This window comes from Rattus rattus, chromosome 4 (genome assembly GCF_011064425.1).
Source record: "Rattus rattus isolate New Zealand chromosome 4, Rrattus_CSIRO_v1, whole genome shotgun sequence".
In the NCBI taxonomy this organism is placed as follows: domain Eukaryota; kingdom Metazoa; phylum Chordata; class Mammalia; order Rodentia; family Muridae; genus Rattus; species Rattus rattus.
The window spans coordinates 39,960,354-39,978,065 of record NC_046157.1 but is presented as its reverse complement, the minus strand read 5'-3'; the positions used below and the strand labels follow the sequence as shown (position 1 = coordinate 39,978,065).

At 43.4% G+C, this 17,712-nt stretch overlaps 1 protein-coding gene and 1 pseudogene across 1 annotated transcript in view; one reads left to right on the top strand and one right to left on the bottom strand.

The window, feature by feature from the left end:
* Nucleotides 1–2,127, bottom strand: part of LOC116897723 — a 30,104-nt pseudogene extending 27,977 nt beyond the window's left edge.
* Nucleotides 1–17,712, top strand: part of Nxpe3 (neurexophilin and PC-esterase domain family member 3) — an 86,323-nt gene that overhangs the window by 55,837 nt on the left and 12,774 nt on the right. The window contains exons 3-4 of the mRNA XM_032900292.1: nucleotides 8,395–9,149; nucleotides 14,560–14,633. Of these exons, the coding sequence (XP_032756183.1) occupies nucleotides 8,395–9,149; nucleotides 14,560–14,633 (829 nt within the window). The remainder of the gene's footprint in view (nucleotides 1–8,394; nucleotides 9,150–14,559; nucleotides 14,634–17,712) is intronic.

The following is a 17,712-nucleotide window of genomic DNA, read 5'->3' as shown; positions in this document are numbered from 1 at the left end:
AATTTAAATATATTTTGATAATATTATTTTCCCTACTATCAAATCCTTCCAATCTCCTTCCCTACTCACCCCCAATTTCAAGTTCTTTCTTAACAAAACAACAAAACAAAACCCAATACAATAACAGCCACCAAAAGCAAGAAAGGAAAACCACACCAAAGTGGAAAACCACCACCATCATCATAAAAAAAAAAAAAAGTCCCCAAACCCCATAAATTGTAAACTAAAGAAAAGTTTAATATGTATGCATGCAAAATCTCTGGGTCTACCATATGGTAGTCAATCTACTGAACTTGAGGTCAGTCCTGGAGGGGTTGATATATGAAGAGCCACCATTGGAAAAAACAGGCGTTTTCTCTCCCAGCAGGTTTAAATGATAGTTCAGTTGTTGACCTTTACCCTAGTAGGTAGGTTTTCATCCATCCATCCATCCATCCATCCATCCATCCATCCATCCATCCATCCATCCATCCATCCATCATCCATCTGTCTGTCCATCCATCTATTCATCCATCTGTCCATTCATCTATCCATCCATCCATTTATCCATTCTTTTTTTAAAAACAAGATATAACAAAAATAAATAGTAAGGTAGAACAGAAACTATCACATTAAAAGTTGGACAAGACAAAAACAACAGGAAGAAAAAAGTGCCCAAGAGAAGGCACAGAATTGAGACCTACACAGAGGACTGGGTGCAGACCTGTGAGCCTTTGTGCTTGGTGCTTCAGTCTCTGTGAGTTCGGCTTTGCTATGTTGATTTAGAGGCCTTGTTTCTTGGTGGCCTTCATCTCCTTTGGTCTCATACTCTTTCTGCCTCCTTTTCCATGGGGGAGTTTCCTGAGCTCTGAGGGGAGGATTTGATGGAGACATCTCATGTAGAGCTGTTTTTCCAGTCTCTGTATTTGTTATGTCTCAGCTATGGGTCCTGTATTTGTTTCCTGTTGCTGCAGGAAGAAGCGTCTCTGATGATGGATGAGCAAGGGACTGATTCATGAGTATAGCAAATACTATCTTTTTTCAGTGAATATTAAAAATACCCTACAAACCCAGGAAAAATATATCATTTGTGTGCACTCTGTCTGGCGCTACAGACTTATTTTTCCCTGTACTAGTTGTGACCTCTACACAAACACCCCCACCGCCCCACCCTCTTCCCCCCACTCCCGTGTTTCTTTTTAAGGTTCCTGCTTTTGGGCCATCATGTGACTAATCCTGATGCCAGCCCTCTCCTTTAGACAATAAAACTCAACTCTAACTCTCAGACTGATAATTAAATTTTAGTGGATCTTGCCACCTTTTGGTAGCCACCTATTGCAGTAGTATTAAAAGTATCCACAAACCCTCGCTAGCGGCATCGTAGTCGAGCTGTATGGTACTAGTAGGGTATTTTCATCTCAGTCAACAAAGTGTCTCACCTGCTAAGCTCCCAATCTCTATCACGCTGCTGCCAGCTACAGTCTGAGCCTGGCAGCAACCTCTCCATCCATATAGCTCCTAGGCGGGTTGCTGCCACACAGTTTCAACAGAGACCACCTATCTGCGGCTCTCTCCTCACGGACTCTGCTAATTCCCAGCAAGCCCCCTAATGGTTATAGTATCAACTCAGCAACCCTTTAAAATCAAAACTCAGATGTTTGTAATTTAGCAATCGGATTTATAACTTAAATTTCATTCACAAAACGTCACACAATGAACTCATAACCAATTGATAATGATATTAACTGCCCACCTAGATAAGATAAATTGACCTGAAAATCCATCCCTTAGAATATAACTACCTATGGCCACTAAGGCCACACGGATCTGGGTCATCCTTCTCTGCCTTCATCTTAGTTCTTCTCTTTCTTCTCTCTCCCCCTTACCAAAACTCCCTCCTGCCCCTTTTCTCACTGTCAATGCAGGCCTACACCATCCTGTGCAGGCCCTCACCCTGCATAAAGACAAAGTCTACAACTATCAGGAGTAATTTTATCTCTACTCCTCCTCCCCTTCAGACCAATATTATTTGGTTTTGCTTTAGGTCACCGAACTCTCTACTCTCGTGTTCTTGGGCTTCATCTTGTGGTGTGGGTTGTAAGTCAAATCAGACGTTGGTTGGTTACTCCCACAAGCTTTGGCCACCATTGCTCTAACATATCTTTGCAGGTAGGACACAATTGTAGATCAGAGGGTTTATGGAGGGCAAAAGTGTTCTCTTTTGAGAGTATGCAGAGTATGATCCTGTATATGAATGCTGGAACATAAGGGGTGAAGGCTCTATGTAGGTACCAGCTCAACATTTTGACCTTCAGTGAACTGTGCAGGTGTTATCTTCAACAGTGGGGCCTTTCTGTTTTGTTTTTTGTTTGTTAAGTTGAAGAGCAACTTATGGTCTTAGTAGTAGCCTGAGTTGTTTGGAGGTTTCCGTGGGGCCTCTTTGACCAACAACTCAATTAGAGGTGGCGAATCCCAGAACTGGAAAGCTGCATTTGGTGACAAGAGATGGCCAGTTGGGGTTCTGTCTCCCCTATTTATTGTTGGCAATTTCATTTAGATAACCTTCATATATGTATATATTTTAGAAGTCCTCCATCTTTTTTCCTCTTACACTCTTTCTGCCTCTTCCTTTGGGTTCCCTGAGCTCTGATGGGAGGGATTGATGGGACAGCTTATTTAGAGCTCTGTGTTCCAAGGTCTTTTTCTCTCTGCAAATGATGTCTGGGTGGGTTTTGTATTTTGTTCCCCAAATTTTGCAGGAAAACCTCTTTGATGCTGGCTGAATGGTGATATGAATATAGCAGAATGTCATTAGGAATCATTTTATCACTACTTCTCTTCCCCCCCCCTCCGCCCTTTCAACCTGTAGTATTTACTTTTACCCTAGGTCTCTGGGCTATCTTTTCTCTGGTTTTTGATCACCCAAGAACTGGTTCTAACTCATGGGTGGACCTTAAGTCAGGTCAAACATGAGTTGGTTACTTGCATAAACTTTCTGCCACCATTGCCTTAGCATATCTTGCAATCAGGACAGCATTTAGCTCAAAGGCTCTGTCTTAGTAGGGCTGTGAAGAGACACCATGACCAAGATAACTCTTATAAAGGACAGCATTTAATTGGGACTGGCTTACAGGTTAGAGGTTCAGTCTATTATCATCATGGCAGGAAGCATGGCGGCATCCAGGCAGGCACGGTGCTGGAGGAGGAGCCAAGAGTTCTACATCTTGATGCTAAGGCAGACTGCATCTCCACAGTGGGCAAAGTTTCAAAACCCACCCCCACAGCGATGGGCTTCCACCTACAAGGCCACACCTATGCCATCAAGACCACACTTCCTAATAGTGCCGCTTCCCATGAGCCAAGCATATTCAAATCACCACAGGTTCTGTAACTGGGTTGGTGTTTACTTTTTTTTGGGGGTGGGGACCGTAGCCTTTAGAGAACCTTACTATAGCAAAGATACTAGACCATAGGCCTGAAAGTTCCATGTAGATACCAGCTCAATTTCTCCAAGTTCAGTGACTTGTGTGGGTGTTGTCTTAAACAATGGGACCTTGTCAGTTTTTGGAGAGCAACCTATTATCTTGGTAAAAGCCTGGGTTGTTTGGGGATTTCCATGGAATCCCTTTGGCCAACAGTTAAATTGAATGTAACCCAGTTCTATTAATGGAAACTTTGTTTAGTGATGAGATATGTCCAGTTGGGACTCTGTCCCCTTGATTATTTGGAGACTTCATTAGGATAATCTTTATTTTGCTTCATTAGATTTTCCATACCTAACCTTCAATGCCCCTCTTAGCTGTCTTTCCCCGTGTTCTCTTCCTCAACTCCATCTGCCCTCCTCCCTACTTGACCCTTTTGTTCCCTCCCTATTGCAGAATATTTGATGGCACTGTGAACCCTGTGACCGTGTTATTTAGTGGAAAAAAAATGCTTCTAGTTGTCGTATGGCTCAGCTCTAGCACGCACCTTTAATCCAAGAACTTTCTGTTTATTGTACACATAATTAAATCAAGTCAATGATAGGTCAAGAGGTGGAGAAAGCAACCAGTTGACTGGGAGTGGAAAAAAACATAGAGAGTAAGAGGAAGTCAGGAGGACAGATAGAGAGACACACAGGAAGTTTGAGGGAGGGACATTTAGTTTGAGGGGTTTTGAGACAGTGTGGAGAAGGCGAACTCCCCTTTTGGGGGTGGGGCAGCATTGGCTGTGGAGGAGGTCAGCTGGTTGGTTTCTCTGCCTCACTGAACTAGCAGGTTTTCACCCTAGCGTCTGGCTCCTGAGTTTTCATTGGTAAAATCAAACAATTGAGATTTTTTTTTCTTTTTTTTTCGGAGCTGGGGACCGAACCCAGGACCTTGTGCTCGCTAGGCAAACGCTCTACCACTGAGCTAAATCCCCAACCCCAAGACTTTGTTAAAAACAACACCTCCCTTTAACTCCCAGGCCACTTATAAAATCTGTTCTATTTTCCCCTCTGAGGGGGATCCATGTGTTCTTCCTACTCCCATTCTGTATACCTAACTTCTACTGGTCCATGGACTGTAGCTTGGTTGTCGTTTATTTAATACCTAATATCTGTATATAAATGAATACCAACCCTACATATCTTTCTGGGTCTGGGTTACCTCACTCAGGATGATTTTTTTTTCTAGTTCCATCCATTTGCTTACAAATTTCATGATGTCATTTTTTAATGGCTGATTAATATTCCATTACAAAATTCATATTCTTTACTGCTGACACATCATGGGTTGGTGTGTTTACTTAATTCTCCTCATATTGGTCTGACTTATTTTGTGCATCAATTTGCATAACAACCTTATTCTTATTGGTCTTCATCTCCAACCCCATTCTCCCATCGCTAATTCTCCAAGAATATTGGGAATCTTGTGTACGTGGAATATCAAATCCAGTTCACAGGCATTTTCAAAACATTTGTCTAGTATCTAGTATTTGAATTAGATCTAAAAACACCAACTTCACTTTCTGAGGAGCCCACATAGAAGACAAAATCTAGTGTAGCACAATGTCTATAAACCAGTTTGTCAGATCCTCCAACTGATAGTCCTCTTGGGGAATTATGAACATTTGCTGTGGTTTAGACACCAAGTGGAAAGTCCCCCTTGATTTGCTGCTGAGAATCCTCACTCTAGGGCTGGCAGAACTTGGAAGTCCACAGCTTCCCCTAGGTGTTGAAGATGAGGATGGCCTTGATCTTGGCTATAGTGGGCAGGGCAGCTGACTGCCGATGGGGGCAGGGTGACCGTGGGCTGGGGTTGGGATGGAGGCGGGCATGCAAGCCTTACCTCTGGCCCACTGAGGATTGAGCTTGTCTCCACTGCTTCCCTCCCCATCTGCCCCTTGATTTTTAGGTCGAAACAATAGCGAGTCTGTCTCCCTTGGCTGCAGAAAGACACTGCGGCGTTGAAGCTGAGCCAAGGACACGGGTGTCCTGTGTCTCTCTGTACAGGATAAAATCCTGTAGCATTTTTCTCATTAAAAAGGAAACCATTAGTGAGAAGTAGTTGTCCAAATAACATCTCAAATTGATTTAAGTCTACTGTTTCAGGACTGTGGTCCTTTGGGCTATTAGAGAGACATATGAATCATTTTAACCTCTGGCTATAGTGTCTTATTGGGGTGTTTATGACAATGGAAGCACTAAAATTAACCACATTCTTTTTTTACTGTTGAGCCCATTGAGGATCTGGACCATAAGGGGTCGGTCGCCCTTCCTTGAGCCTTCCTTTTGCTCAGTTGTTTTGAGAGTGAATCAAAGACCCCGCTTTGACCGTGGGTCATTTGGAAGCATCGAGGCATTCTTTAAATCTGTATGTTGACCCTCTTCTGTGTTGACTCTACACTGACCAGAATCCACCCAGTGAGGTCTCTATGGCTTCATCAAGGAAGAGGACAGGTGGGGTTGGGGATTTAGCTCAGTGGTAGAGCGGCTTGCCTAGGAAGCGCAAGGCCCTGGGTTCGATGCCCAGCTCGAAAAAAAAAAAAAACCAAAAAAAAAAAAAAAAAAAAAAAGGAAGAGGACAGGTGACCTGGCATGGATACAAGATATTTTGAGAGCTGTCCCTCAGTACCCTGGGACTGTGTCAGTCACACCAGTCTGGTCCTTTTAGCTGCTATGTAATGTTTGGGTAAAAACCGAGCCCTTTCAGATGATCCTGATGAGACATAAATTTGTGTTCTTTAAGTCAGTTCCCGTGACTGATAACTAAGGGCAGATGCTCTGATTTAAGAGAGGACTGATACCAATGTATTGAGTTTTGATCTTAGAAATGTTTTATATCATACAGATATCCTCTCCAGGTGTTGTCATTTACATGCCTGTGTAACTCGCTCAGACCTCCATAACTTATATACAACACCCAGCTACCTTAGTCTTTATATACAGATGCTCCTTTATTAAAAAATTTTTATTCTCCCCCTATCTTACTTGCTCTCCCCCTTATTGGCCATTTGCTTTCTTTCTTAATACCACGGTATGTAGTAACAGTAACAGATAATGTTCTTTCACGATTACATAGACAGAGATAATGGCATGGATGCATAAAGGCAGATGGAGCACATGAAAATCAACTCCCTGGATTTTCTTTAAATAATCCTGGGGATGTCTAAGGAAGGCAGGAAGTGATCTCCTAGGAGCAAGCTTCAGGTGTAGGTGTCCTGGATGGCCCTATCACACCCCATGTCTTCATCCTAGAAAGCCCTCTTGTGAAACCCCATGCCACATGCGAATAGGCTTGGGAAGGGATACTGTTCTTCTGATACTGGGATAAGGTTTTGCTCTCAAACCAGTGGTAGTAACTTGTGCTTTTCCAGTGTTACCCAACGGGATGATCAGCCTTGGAACCTGGTGTTGCCAGTGTTAGCAAACGAGAGCTCTGTGCGTCCTCAGTATGATCTTTAGCTTCCTGGAGATTATGATATGATTAGCACCGCACTAAAAAAGTGTCTTAATTTCATGTATCTGTGTGAGCGTGCTGGCTGCTGTGTGCAACTTGCAGGAATTGGGTTTCTTCTTCTACATGTAGGTTCTGAGGATCGAACTCAGTTCATCAGGCTTGTTGGCAAGCACCCTTACCCTGCAATGCATCCCAGTGGCCAGGGTAACATCTTTTGGTATTTTAGTGGCCACAAGCTAATGCCATGGTGTCGTGGGTTGCCCTCAATCCCAATATCATAAATTGTCATAATGTGTAGCTCTCACAACATTCCTCTGCATCCACACCAGTCCCACCGTCTTCTGTGAGTTCCAACCATTAGCCTTGCTTGCCTCTGTGCAAAAGCAGCTTTGGGCATCGGGAGGGAGCAGCAGGGAGCACAAACCACTTTCGTAATCTCATTTTACAGCAACGGCAGGCAGTTGTGGTCAGAGCCTGAGGTGCTGACACACTTTACCCACTGTGCAGGTCCCCAAAGCTTCCCCACAGCCCACATGTGTGTGTGTCCCCCCATAGCCCACATGTATGCGTGTCCACAGGTCAGAGCGGCCATCAGGGGCATTGGGACTTAGTTGCTTAATTTAAAATTTTATTTTATTGTTTTAGGCCTTTGTGGTGTTAAGCATTGAAGTGGGGACCTCGGGCATTTCGAGGCAAGCGCTGCGCCCACTGAGCTGCATGAGCTCTTGCTTAAATCTCCAGTGTGAGAGGTCTAGCGTTCCTGTTGTGTTTGGTGTTGCTTCTCTTCAAAATCCTATTTTTTCTTTTTTTTTTTTTTTCTTTCTTTTTTTCTTTCTTTCTTTCTTTCTTTCTTTCTTTCTTTCTTTCTTTCTTTTTCTCTCTCTCTCTCTCTCTCTTCTTTCTCTTTCTTTTTTCTTTTTTTAATTAAAAAAAATTTAATTTGTGTTGCAGTTGCCAAATTGTAGACATGCTGAGCTTGGGGACAGGAGCCATGCTCTGTGTCCTTGCAGGACAATCAGTAGCATTTGTGTGTGGGAAGAGCCAAGGACGTTGTTTACCTGAGTCCTTGGGTGAGCACGTCGCCCCTGATGTGGGCTTCTTTAGTACTTGTTGGTTCTTATCGCTGGAACAGATGGAGGTGGGGGTTTCACCTTTCCCAGGTAGGTTTAGGGTTTGAAGAGTAGTAGTTTCTTATCTGATGAATTCTAACCGACTTATTTCTTTATTTATTTATAAACGATTCCTTTCTCCATTCCATGGTAGAAGCTCAAGGAGGTTTTTCTCTGATAATTTACGGTAGAAACCCACGTACAGCTGCTAGAGGTAACCTCTTTAGAAATTTTCTGTTAATCTTATTCTGTTACCATCACTGTGAGACTTGCAGGCAGTGGTTGGCGATCCGTGTTGATTTTATACAAGTTTAAACGGAAGCAGAGATTCCTTTGCCTAATATTCAGAGCATTGTAGCAGTGGTTTCTGTTGTCTTTCTCTTTAGTACTTGGACCATGAGACGATATCAGAGACATTCATCGACAGCAGCGGGCAGTATATTTCCTCGCAGGCGACAGGCTTCAGTCGGAATGCGTACTGTGGCTATGAGCACCAGACGCTGTCCAGTCAGGAACGCTTAGAGGAGGACGCCTTGCTTGCTGCCTCAAAGTGGAAGGTGCCGGATGTGGATCTGGTCCCGTTTGTGAAGAGCACCGACCCCTCCTCCAGCTACTTTGTCATCTTGAATTCTGCAGCCTTCTTCAGGGTGGGGAGCCAGCTGGAGGTGCTGGTTCATGTGCAAGATTTTCGAGGGAAGCCCAAGAAGTATGGAGGAGACTACCTGCAGGCCAGAATACACTCGCCTGAGCTGCAGGCGGGGGCCGTGGGCCGAGTGGTAGACTACCAGAATGGATTTTACAAGGTGTTTTTTACTTTGCTCTGGCCAGGCAGGGTTAGAGTGTCCATATCTCTGGTTCACCCCAGTGAAGGGATCAGAGTTCTTCAGCGCCTGCAGGAAGAGAAACCAGACAGGGTCTATTTCAAGAGTCTCTTCCGATCGGGAAGGATCTCTGAAACAATGAAGTGCAATGTGTGTCTTCCGGGAAGCCTTCCCCTGTGCAACTTTACAGACCGTTACACCGGAGAGCCCTGGTTCTGCTTCAAACCAAAGAAACTCCCCTGCAGCAGCAGAATCAACCACTTCAAGGGCGGATACACGAAGGGCCTTCTCACTGCTGCCGAAAGTGCTTTCTTTCAGAGGTATGGCCTTCTTGCTTCTTTCTAGCGGGTAATGATCCTTCCCACCGTCTTTGCGGCATTCAGGAGCCTCTTGTAAGTATTCATTTCTTGTCTGTCTGAATCTGGCCCTGATCAGAAACGGTATTGAGTAAGAAAACAGACAGATGTGTACTTTTGTCTAGTGTTTTAAAAGTGAAATTTAGTGCTTGTTCAACTTAATTTTTTTTTTTTCTTTCTTTTTTTTCGGAGCTGGGGACCGAACCCAGGGCATTGTGCTTACTAGGCAAGCGCTCTACCACTGAGCCAAATCCTCAACCCCCCTTTTTACCCTTTCAATTTTTGTTCTTACTCAGCTATGTTTTATGTTAGAAATACTACCATGTTTATTGCTACATAGGCAAGCTACCTATGCACACAAAAAGTAAAAAAAAAGTCCAAGAATAGCAGGAAATGGCTGAGCTGCAAGTCTGACACTCGAGTTCAGTCCTTGCATCCACATAAAAAGCCTGCTGCAGCACAAATCTGTAACCCCAGTACTCCTATGGCAAGATGGGAGGCAGAAATAGAGAACAATCTGGAAGCTTGCAGACCAGCACACTTGGAGTATGCAGCGTGGCCAAAATGAGAGACCCCGCCTTCACAGGGTGGAGGGCAAAGACCAACTCAAAAGTAGTTCTCTGACTCCGGATATCCCCCCTCCTCTCCATGCCATCTATGTATCCAATGCCCTGCCTCCCACTCCAGAAATGAGGTCTTGAAGTCTAGTCACTGGTGCTTGAGGGTCCTGTGAAGCTAAGCTTTTGAAGAGAGAGCAGATCAGCTTTTAAATACCAAAATGTTAATCTATAGTAAGCCTATGGATATGACAGTATTACTGTTCACTTAGGAAGCACGAGAACCAAGCTGTCCCAGAGCAAACCCTCTATTTTAACAGCTGTTGAAAGCATTACTATATTGTTACTATATTGTTGCTGAGATATCTATTTTGTTTTTTTTTTAAAGATTTATTTATTTATTATATTTATATTACACTGTAGCTGTTCAGACACCACAAGAGGGCACCAGATCTCATTACAGATGGTTATAAGCCACTATGTGGTTGCTGGGATTTGAACTCAGGACCTTTGGAAGAGCAGTCAGTGCTCTTAACCACTGAGCCATCTCTCCAGCCCCCGAGATATCTATTTTGAACATAAACACAGGACATTTTCAGCACAACGTCAGTATATGGGCAATGGGCAGAATGATCGTATAGAGTCAGTCTGAGTTGAAGTTTGTGTTTTCTTCACTTTAGGGATAAAAAAGTGGGGAAACATGTTGGATAGAAGAAATTATTTCTACTGTTCTATTGTAGTGGGATAACTATGGCTGACAATAGCTAATTGAAGATGTAAAAAAAAAAAATACTAGAGTGAACTTTGAATGTTTCCATCATGAACAAGTGGTATATTTTTGACGATAAGTCAATTTCTCGTTGTGCCTTGTAGGTGTTTATAATTACTTAGTAACCCCCTAAAAAAAAAAATCAAAGAAGAAATGACATTATAAAACTACCTGGTCAAAAAAGCACAATTATTTTGAAAATATACATTTAAATATAAATATGTATTTAAAATGTTTTTAAAGACCTGTTTTCTGTGAATGGCGTTTTGCCTGGATGCATGTGTGTGCACCAGGTACATGCTGGGTGTCCGCAGAGGTCAGAAGAGGGCGACAGATCCCTGAACACAGTTCCCAGATGATTGTGAGCCACCATGTGGGTGCCGGGAGTCAAACCCAGGTCCCCTGCAAGAGCAGCCAGCGTTCTTAACCACAGAGCCTCTCTCCAGTCTTTATAAGTATTTTCATTTTTAAATTGAAAATTTAAATTTTCAAACCAAAATATTTTGATGATATTCTTTCTTCTTCCCCACTCCCTTCTGGATCTTCCCCTAGAAATATTTTTACTTGTAAAAACTGTGGTGGAGAACTATTTTTGTTGAGTAAATTTAGAAATCCTGAAGTGTTAATTTTATGACCTCTCATTTTGGTAGAAGAAATGTCATTTTGTAGCATCGTTGGAGCTTCTCAAATTTCCCAAACTGGTTTTCCTCTCTCCACAAGTCTTTATGCTGTGAACTCATGCCATGCATTTATTCATCGGGCCAGCAGAGGGAGCACATTCAATGCATTTACTGGATAGTTCTCTAGAAGACCAGTATTTTGTTATCGCTGAATAAAAAGTGAAACTGAAACTAAAGAAAAAAAAACTATCATAAATCTAAATGTTTATTCATATTTACTTATTTATTTTTAAGACTCACTATATAAACCTAGACTGGCAAGAAAATCCATCTTGCCAACATAGCCTAGCAAGTGATGAAAATTACAGGCGTGTGGCATGCCAAGCTCCAAGGGTTTAGGTTTATTTCTTTTAATTTTTAAATTAAATTTATTAAAAAAACTATATATATGTACTGTATTTACATATTTTAAATCTTGTGTGTAGACCCAAAGCCTGCTATTTTTAATGAGTAAGAGCAGACTGTTTAATTTCTATGAACTTACATGTGGAGGTTATCTAGTTGCCTCTTTCTGGAGTTGTGTCGTCAGTCTGTCTGATGAATCTCCTATGAAGAAGAAGGGGGAGAAAGAGGAGGAGGAAGAATCTTTGTTCTTTGCCCTTAGGAGAGAGAAAATGGTGGTCTTGGGAAGGACTCTCCCTTAAAGATACTATTATATGGGCAGGAATTTCAAAATGACATTCTCGCTGAGAACTTCTCTTTTTATTTTAACATGATCTATGTTTTTTCCCTCTAGGCATCACGGCTCATACTGTAACCCAAACCCAGGAGGCCAGGGCAAGAGGTTGGGGAGTTCAAGGGTAGCCTGGGCTCAAACAGGATAGGATAACACACAACAGAGAAAGGGCAGGGCAGATAGCTCAGTCTGTAGAGTGATTGCTGGCACACATGAGGATCCAGGTTAGGTCTCTAGAACGCACCAGATATCTGAGTGTGGTGGTGAACGTGTGCAATCCCAGTGTGGGGATGGCACAGACAAGCTCTGGGGCTCTCAAGCCAGCCAGTCTAGTCTATTTGGTAAGCCCCAGGATGGTGAGAAATCCTATCAGAAGCTGTTCTCTGGCCTTCCTGCCATACATGTATGCATGCATACCTGCAGTCATCCATAAACACATAAACACAACCAACCAAACCAACCAATCAAAAAGTAGGCAGTCATTACCTTCTCCCAACTGCTTTGGGAATACTTTGATGTTACCACCACCTACCCACCTTCTTTTAAGATTCTCTGTTGTTAGTGTCTTCCATATTTGTTTTTCTCTAGAGCATGGATTTTGTCCAGCATGTACTCTTAAGACAGTTATCACAGTTGGGACATTTGTCATTGATACAGCACTATTGACCAGTGTGATGGTTTGCATATGCTTGGCCCAGGGAGTGGCACTATTAGAAGGTGTGGCCTTGTTGGAGCAAGCCTGTCACTGTGGGGTGGGCTTGGAGACCCTCCTCCTAGCTCTTCCTAGGATGTTGAGGCTGTTCTTGGCTTCCCTCGGGTGAAGATATAGAACTCAGCTCCTTCTGCACCATGCCTGCCTGGATGCTGCCATAATCCTTCCTTGTTGATAATGGACTGAACCTCTGAACCTGTAAGCCAGCCCCAATTGCATGTTGTCCTTTATAAGACTTACATTGGTCATGGTGTCTGTTCACAGCAATAAGACCCTAAGACACCCAGTGACCCTAGTTCATGTTTACATTTCCCCAGTAAGTGCCCTCTGTTAATTTAACCTGTGACCATATTCTATACCATCTAAATTAGGGTTTTATTCCTATGAAGCAACTCCATGACCACAGTAACACTTATAGGGAAAACATTTAATTGGGTCTGGCTTACAGTGTCAGAGGTTTAGTCCATTATCATCAAGGTGGGAAGCATGGCATGGTGCAGGCAGATGTGATGTTAGAGAAGGAGCTGAGAGTTCTACATCTTGATCCACAGGCCCAGGAGACTGGGTAACTTGAGCCTATGAGACCCCACTTACTACAACAACTTACAACAAGGCCACACCTACTCCAAAAAAGGCCACACCTTCTAATTGTACCACTTTCTGTGGGCCAAGCATTCAAACTCAGGAGTCTATGAGGAGGGGTGGGGGTGGGCTATTCCTATTCAAACCACCGCAATACTGTGTTCCCTTTTAAATCTAGGGAGGCTCTCCATCTCTTTAGCTTTTCATGATATGGACAATTTCAATACTGATATTGTGTAAAATGTCTTTTACGTTAGATTTGCTTTGTCATCATATCACTAAATTGAGGTTAAGTATTTTTGAAGGAAAATCATGGAGAAAACTATCCTTCAGGCACTTTTTATATGAAAGGTATCTATTTTTGTGTAATAAACTCTAAGTTCATAAGAGTGGTTTATATGTGCCCTCTTGAAGGTCATCCAAAGTCGCTATGTAAGATATGAAATTCTGTTATCCTCCAGTGTGGCCAGCCCGGAATAGATCCCTCACGGCTTGGTTTTCTGTTTCCTTCTGTAGAAAGTCAGTTCCAATAAGGGAGGAGATCTGGGAGTTTTGCCACATAAGCCAGGGTTATGGTGCCCAGAATAGAAGAGAAGCTTACTAATTTTCTACAGAATGAGCACATATTTTTGTGCAACTGATGAGGCAGTGAAAATTTCCTGAGGTTCATTCCTGCGTCAGGAGGTCAAGCAGTCTCCATTTTTAAATGGATGAGTCGAAGAGTCCTGACGGTGGCTCTGGAATAGTGTTTGCGGAGTCCCGTTCTTTGCTGCTGACTTTCATTCTCCCTTAGTTTTCTGTGCTGTTCCTTAAAAGAATCTACTGAGCATAGACTCTAGTCCATGGTCTAAAGGTATAAAGTGATTTAGAGAAGCCCCACCCATAATACCCTGAGGAATCTATGTGACAGTAAGGGGAACAGACACCAAGGAGTCTACAGTTGAAGACAGTACTGTTTGAATACTGTTTCGGGCGGGGCGAGCATCTCCACGGCACTTCTCTCAGTTCTGGGCATGTGTAAGACGTGTACCCGTGTGTTCAGTGTGGACTTGTGGTCTCAAAAACAGGTGGTAACAAAGTAGACATTCTCTGATCCCCAAAGGAGTTATTCAGCCTGCAGTTAGTCATTTCGGGGATATCTATATCTATATATCTCTATATCAATTATTTATACACGTGTGTGTCTATAGCAGTGGCAGCACACTCAGTAAACCCATCTTCAGGTTATATAGCCTTCTCTCAAGAGCCCTAGTTTCTTAACTATTAATCACATTGGTTAACTTCTGCTTCACCATAATGCCCTGGGAAAGCAAATGTAGTTTTCCACTTACAGGCAAAGATACACAACTGCAGACTAATGCCCATCTAAGCTTGTGCTTTTCTTAATTCCTTCTAAAGTGGTGTGAATATCAAGATGCCAATCAACTCCAGCGGACCTGACTGGGTGACTGTGATCTCCAGGAGAATAAAGGGTGAGGACAAAAGAGCTTGATGATGTTTTCCTTCTTTAAGAAAAAGTGCTCATTTTGGGAGTGTTTCCCCTGCACCTCTGTTGTGTACTACCGGCATGCAGTTCCCTCAGGAGGCAGGTAAGCGCGTCAGATCCCCTGGAGCTGGTGTCAGCCATGTGGCTGCTAGGAACCCTGCCTAGGTCCTCTGCAGGAGCAGGAAGGGCTCTTAATTGCTGAGTCGTCTCTCCAGCCCAATGGACAGGTTGTATTTTTGTTAAGGGGATAAAAAAAAATTTAACCCATTCATATCATTCATATGCCATGGTTACTTCTGAGTATAATCTAAAATTATTAAAAGCTTAATTAAAAAAATCAGCTAGATCTCGTGTACTTAATTCTGGGTTTTGCTATGCTTGCTAGCGTGAAAGCTGTCCTTCCCCCCCCCCCATTGTACACTCAATATTTGTCTGCTTAAGAGCCTCTAGAAGAGGGGTGCTCAACCTGTGGGTCGCAACCCCTTTGGGGGGGTCAAATGACTTTCACAGGGGTTGTTCGAGACCATTGAAAAACACAGATATTTGCACTATGATTCATAAAGTAGCGAAATAACAGTTGTGAAGTAGCAGTGAAATAATCGTGTGGTTCGAGCTCACCAGAGCACGAGGAACCATATTAAAGGGTCACAGCATTAGGAAGGTTGAGGTCCACCGCTCTAGAGCTGTGTACTCCAGTGTGGAAGCTCCTAGCCTTTTGTGGCTATTAAAACAGAAATAACTTGAAATTAAAAAAACAAAAACACAAAACCAAAAACCCAACCACCTCAGTCTTTAGAACCACACACTCAGCAACGTCATCATACTCGGCAGTATATAAAAAGTTCTGTTGGAGGGTGTCGCTCTATAGATCATCACAGCATGTGTGTAAATTGTCTTGGAAAGCGTTGTACACTTGAGTGTGGACTTCTGACTCCGTAGGACAGTACCCATTTTTAGCATGCCTGTGGCCCTGGGCTCAGTCTGTAGTGAGCGCTGACATACAAGCACAGAGAAATCACAAGTTGCTGCAATTCCGATCAACTGGCTAAGGTATTGATAATGAAGAGAAGCTGGGGGCATCGGCTTACATCTACCTGTCATCTTGGGAGGACAAGGGAGGAGGAACGGCTGTGAGTTCAAGGCTAGCCCACCCTACAAGCATACTGACTTCCAGTCTAGCCTTGGCTACAGAGAGAAAACAGAGCGAACCTCTGAGGAGTGTGGCGCCTTTGCTTGGCGAAATTTACTGATTTAGGGAGCGAGGCGACATGTAGGTGGGAGAGAGAGCTTTGTGGTTATTGGGAGCAGTTGTCACCCACACTGCGTAAGCGGCCACCCCGTTTGCACAGGCACTGGGTATATAATGCACATGCACGGAAGGGGAAGGCTATTAGATACATGGCTGCTTTGTGTAAGCTGTGCAGAACGAATCTAAGAGCCAGGACTACCTCTAGGGGGCAGTGTGGTCCTCCCTGTCCTGCCAGACAAACCCACTGTGACCACTGTGACCTGTAGATTTTCTTCACTGCATCAAACCAGAAATCTTCAGGTTTTGTTTGTTTGTTTTGTTTTTATCAGCCCCCCTCCCCATCAAATAATCGGAGTTTTAAAATGCGATAGTTACATGTTTTAAAACACTGGTTTCTAGTTCAAAATTCATAAAAAATTATATGATAAAAATAAAATCTGTAGGCCAGATAAACAGACTCTAGCTCCCACCGTTAGAGGGGAGAAGTCTCAGTCTCCTGGTGACGGTCTGTATTTGCTTTCTGTTTGAACCAGGTGACTTGCCAATTGTAGGGACACGCGTGTGAAGTACATGCGGTGTTTCTCAGTAGCACTGCTCTTTAAACACTTACCTACTAACGACCCACCCTTCTTTCCTTCCACTCCGTCATGCTTGCCAGTGTGTGATGTTCCCAGTGTCCTGTAGAGTGGTTATAGGAGGAGCTTTTTGTTCTTTAGGAAAAAAAATTGGGGTGGTGGTGGTGGTGTGAGATAGGCCTCTGTGTAGACCAGGCTGTCTTCGAACTCAGAGATCCACGTGTCTTTTGCCCCCGTGAGTGATGGGCTTTAAGGCATTGACCACTACTACCCAGGCCCACACTTCAAAATATTTTTGTTTGTTTTATAGATTTACTTATTTGTTTTATGTATATGGATGCTTTGTTTGCATGTACACCTGCAAGCCAGAAGAGGGCAGTGGATCCCATTCCAGATGGCCGTGAGCCACCAGGTGGTTACCAGGAATGGAACTTAAGGACTTCTGGAAGAGCAGCCAGTGCTCTTAACCACTGAGCTCTCTCTCCAGATCTCTCCCCTCCCCCCACCATTCTTCAATATTTTAATAATGGGAAATTTCTTACCCAGTGTGGACAGAACACACACAAAGATTTCAGGACCCCGTTATAGTCAGCTTCAGTGCTGAGGGACTCATGGCTGCACTGTTTTATATCCATGCACGTGTCCTACTTACATTATTCTGAAGCTAATTAGGCAGAGGCTTTATAGTTTACCTCTAATCAGCAGGTCCCAAGTCAGCCAGAAAGCGGTATGGGTTTGTGATGTATTATTTTGGGTAGAGAGTAGGCAGATTAAGTTAGCAGGGGACTTTGTTTTTGATGGAAGAAAGTAATTCAAAGTTATTAGGTACAGAATACTCTGGCTTTGCGTAAGAAAGTCGTACTGTTGCAGGTACGTAATTAGGAAAAATTTGCTTTGTATATCCAAGGAGCTCAGAGTGAGAGACCTTCCCAGTGGTTGACAACTTTCAGAGGTGGCACTTTAAGACCCTAGTGAGGTTCTCTGTTTTTCCTTCTATGCAAACATTCTGTATCTAATTAAACTTCTCCCTACTGCCTTAGTTAGGGTTTCATTGCTGTGAACAGACACCGTGTCCAAGGCAACTCTTATAAAGGACATTTCATTGGGACTGGCTCACAGGTTCAGAGATCCAGTCCATTATCATCAAGGTGGGAACATGGCAGCATCCAGGCAGGCACAGCAGGAACTGAGAGTGCTACATCTTCATCTAAAGGAAGCCAGGAGCAGACTGGCTTCCAGGA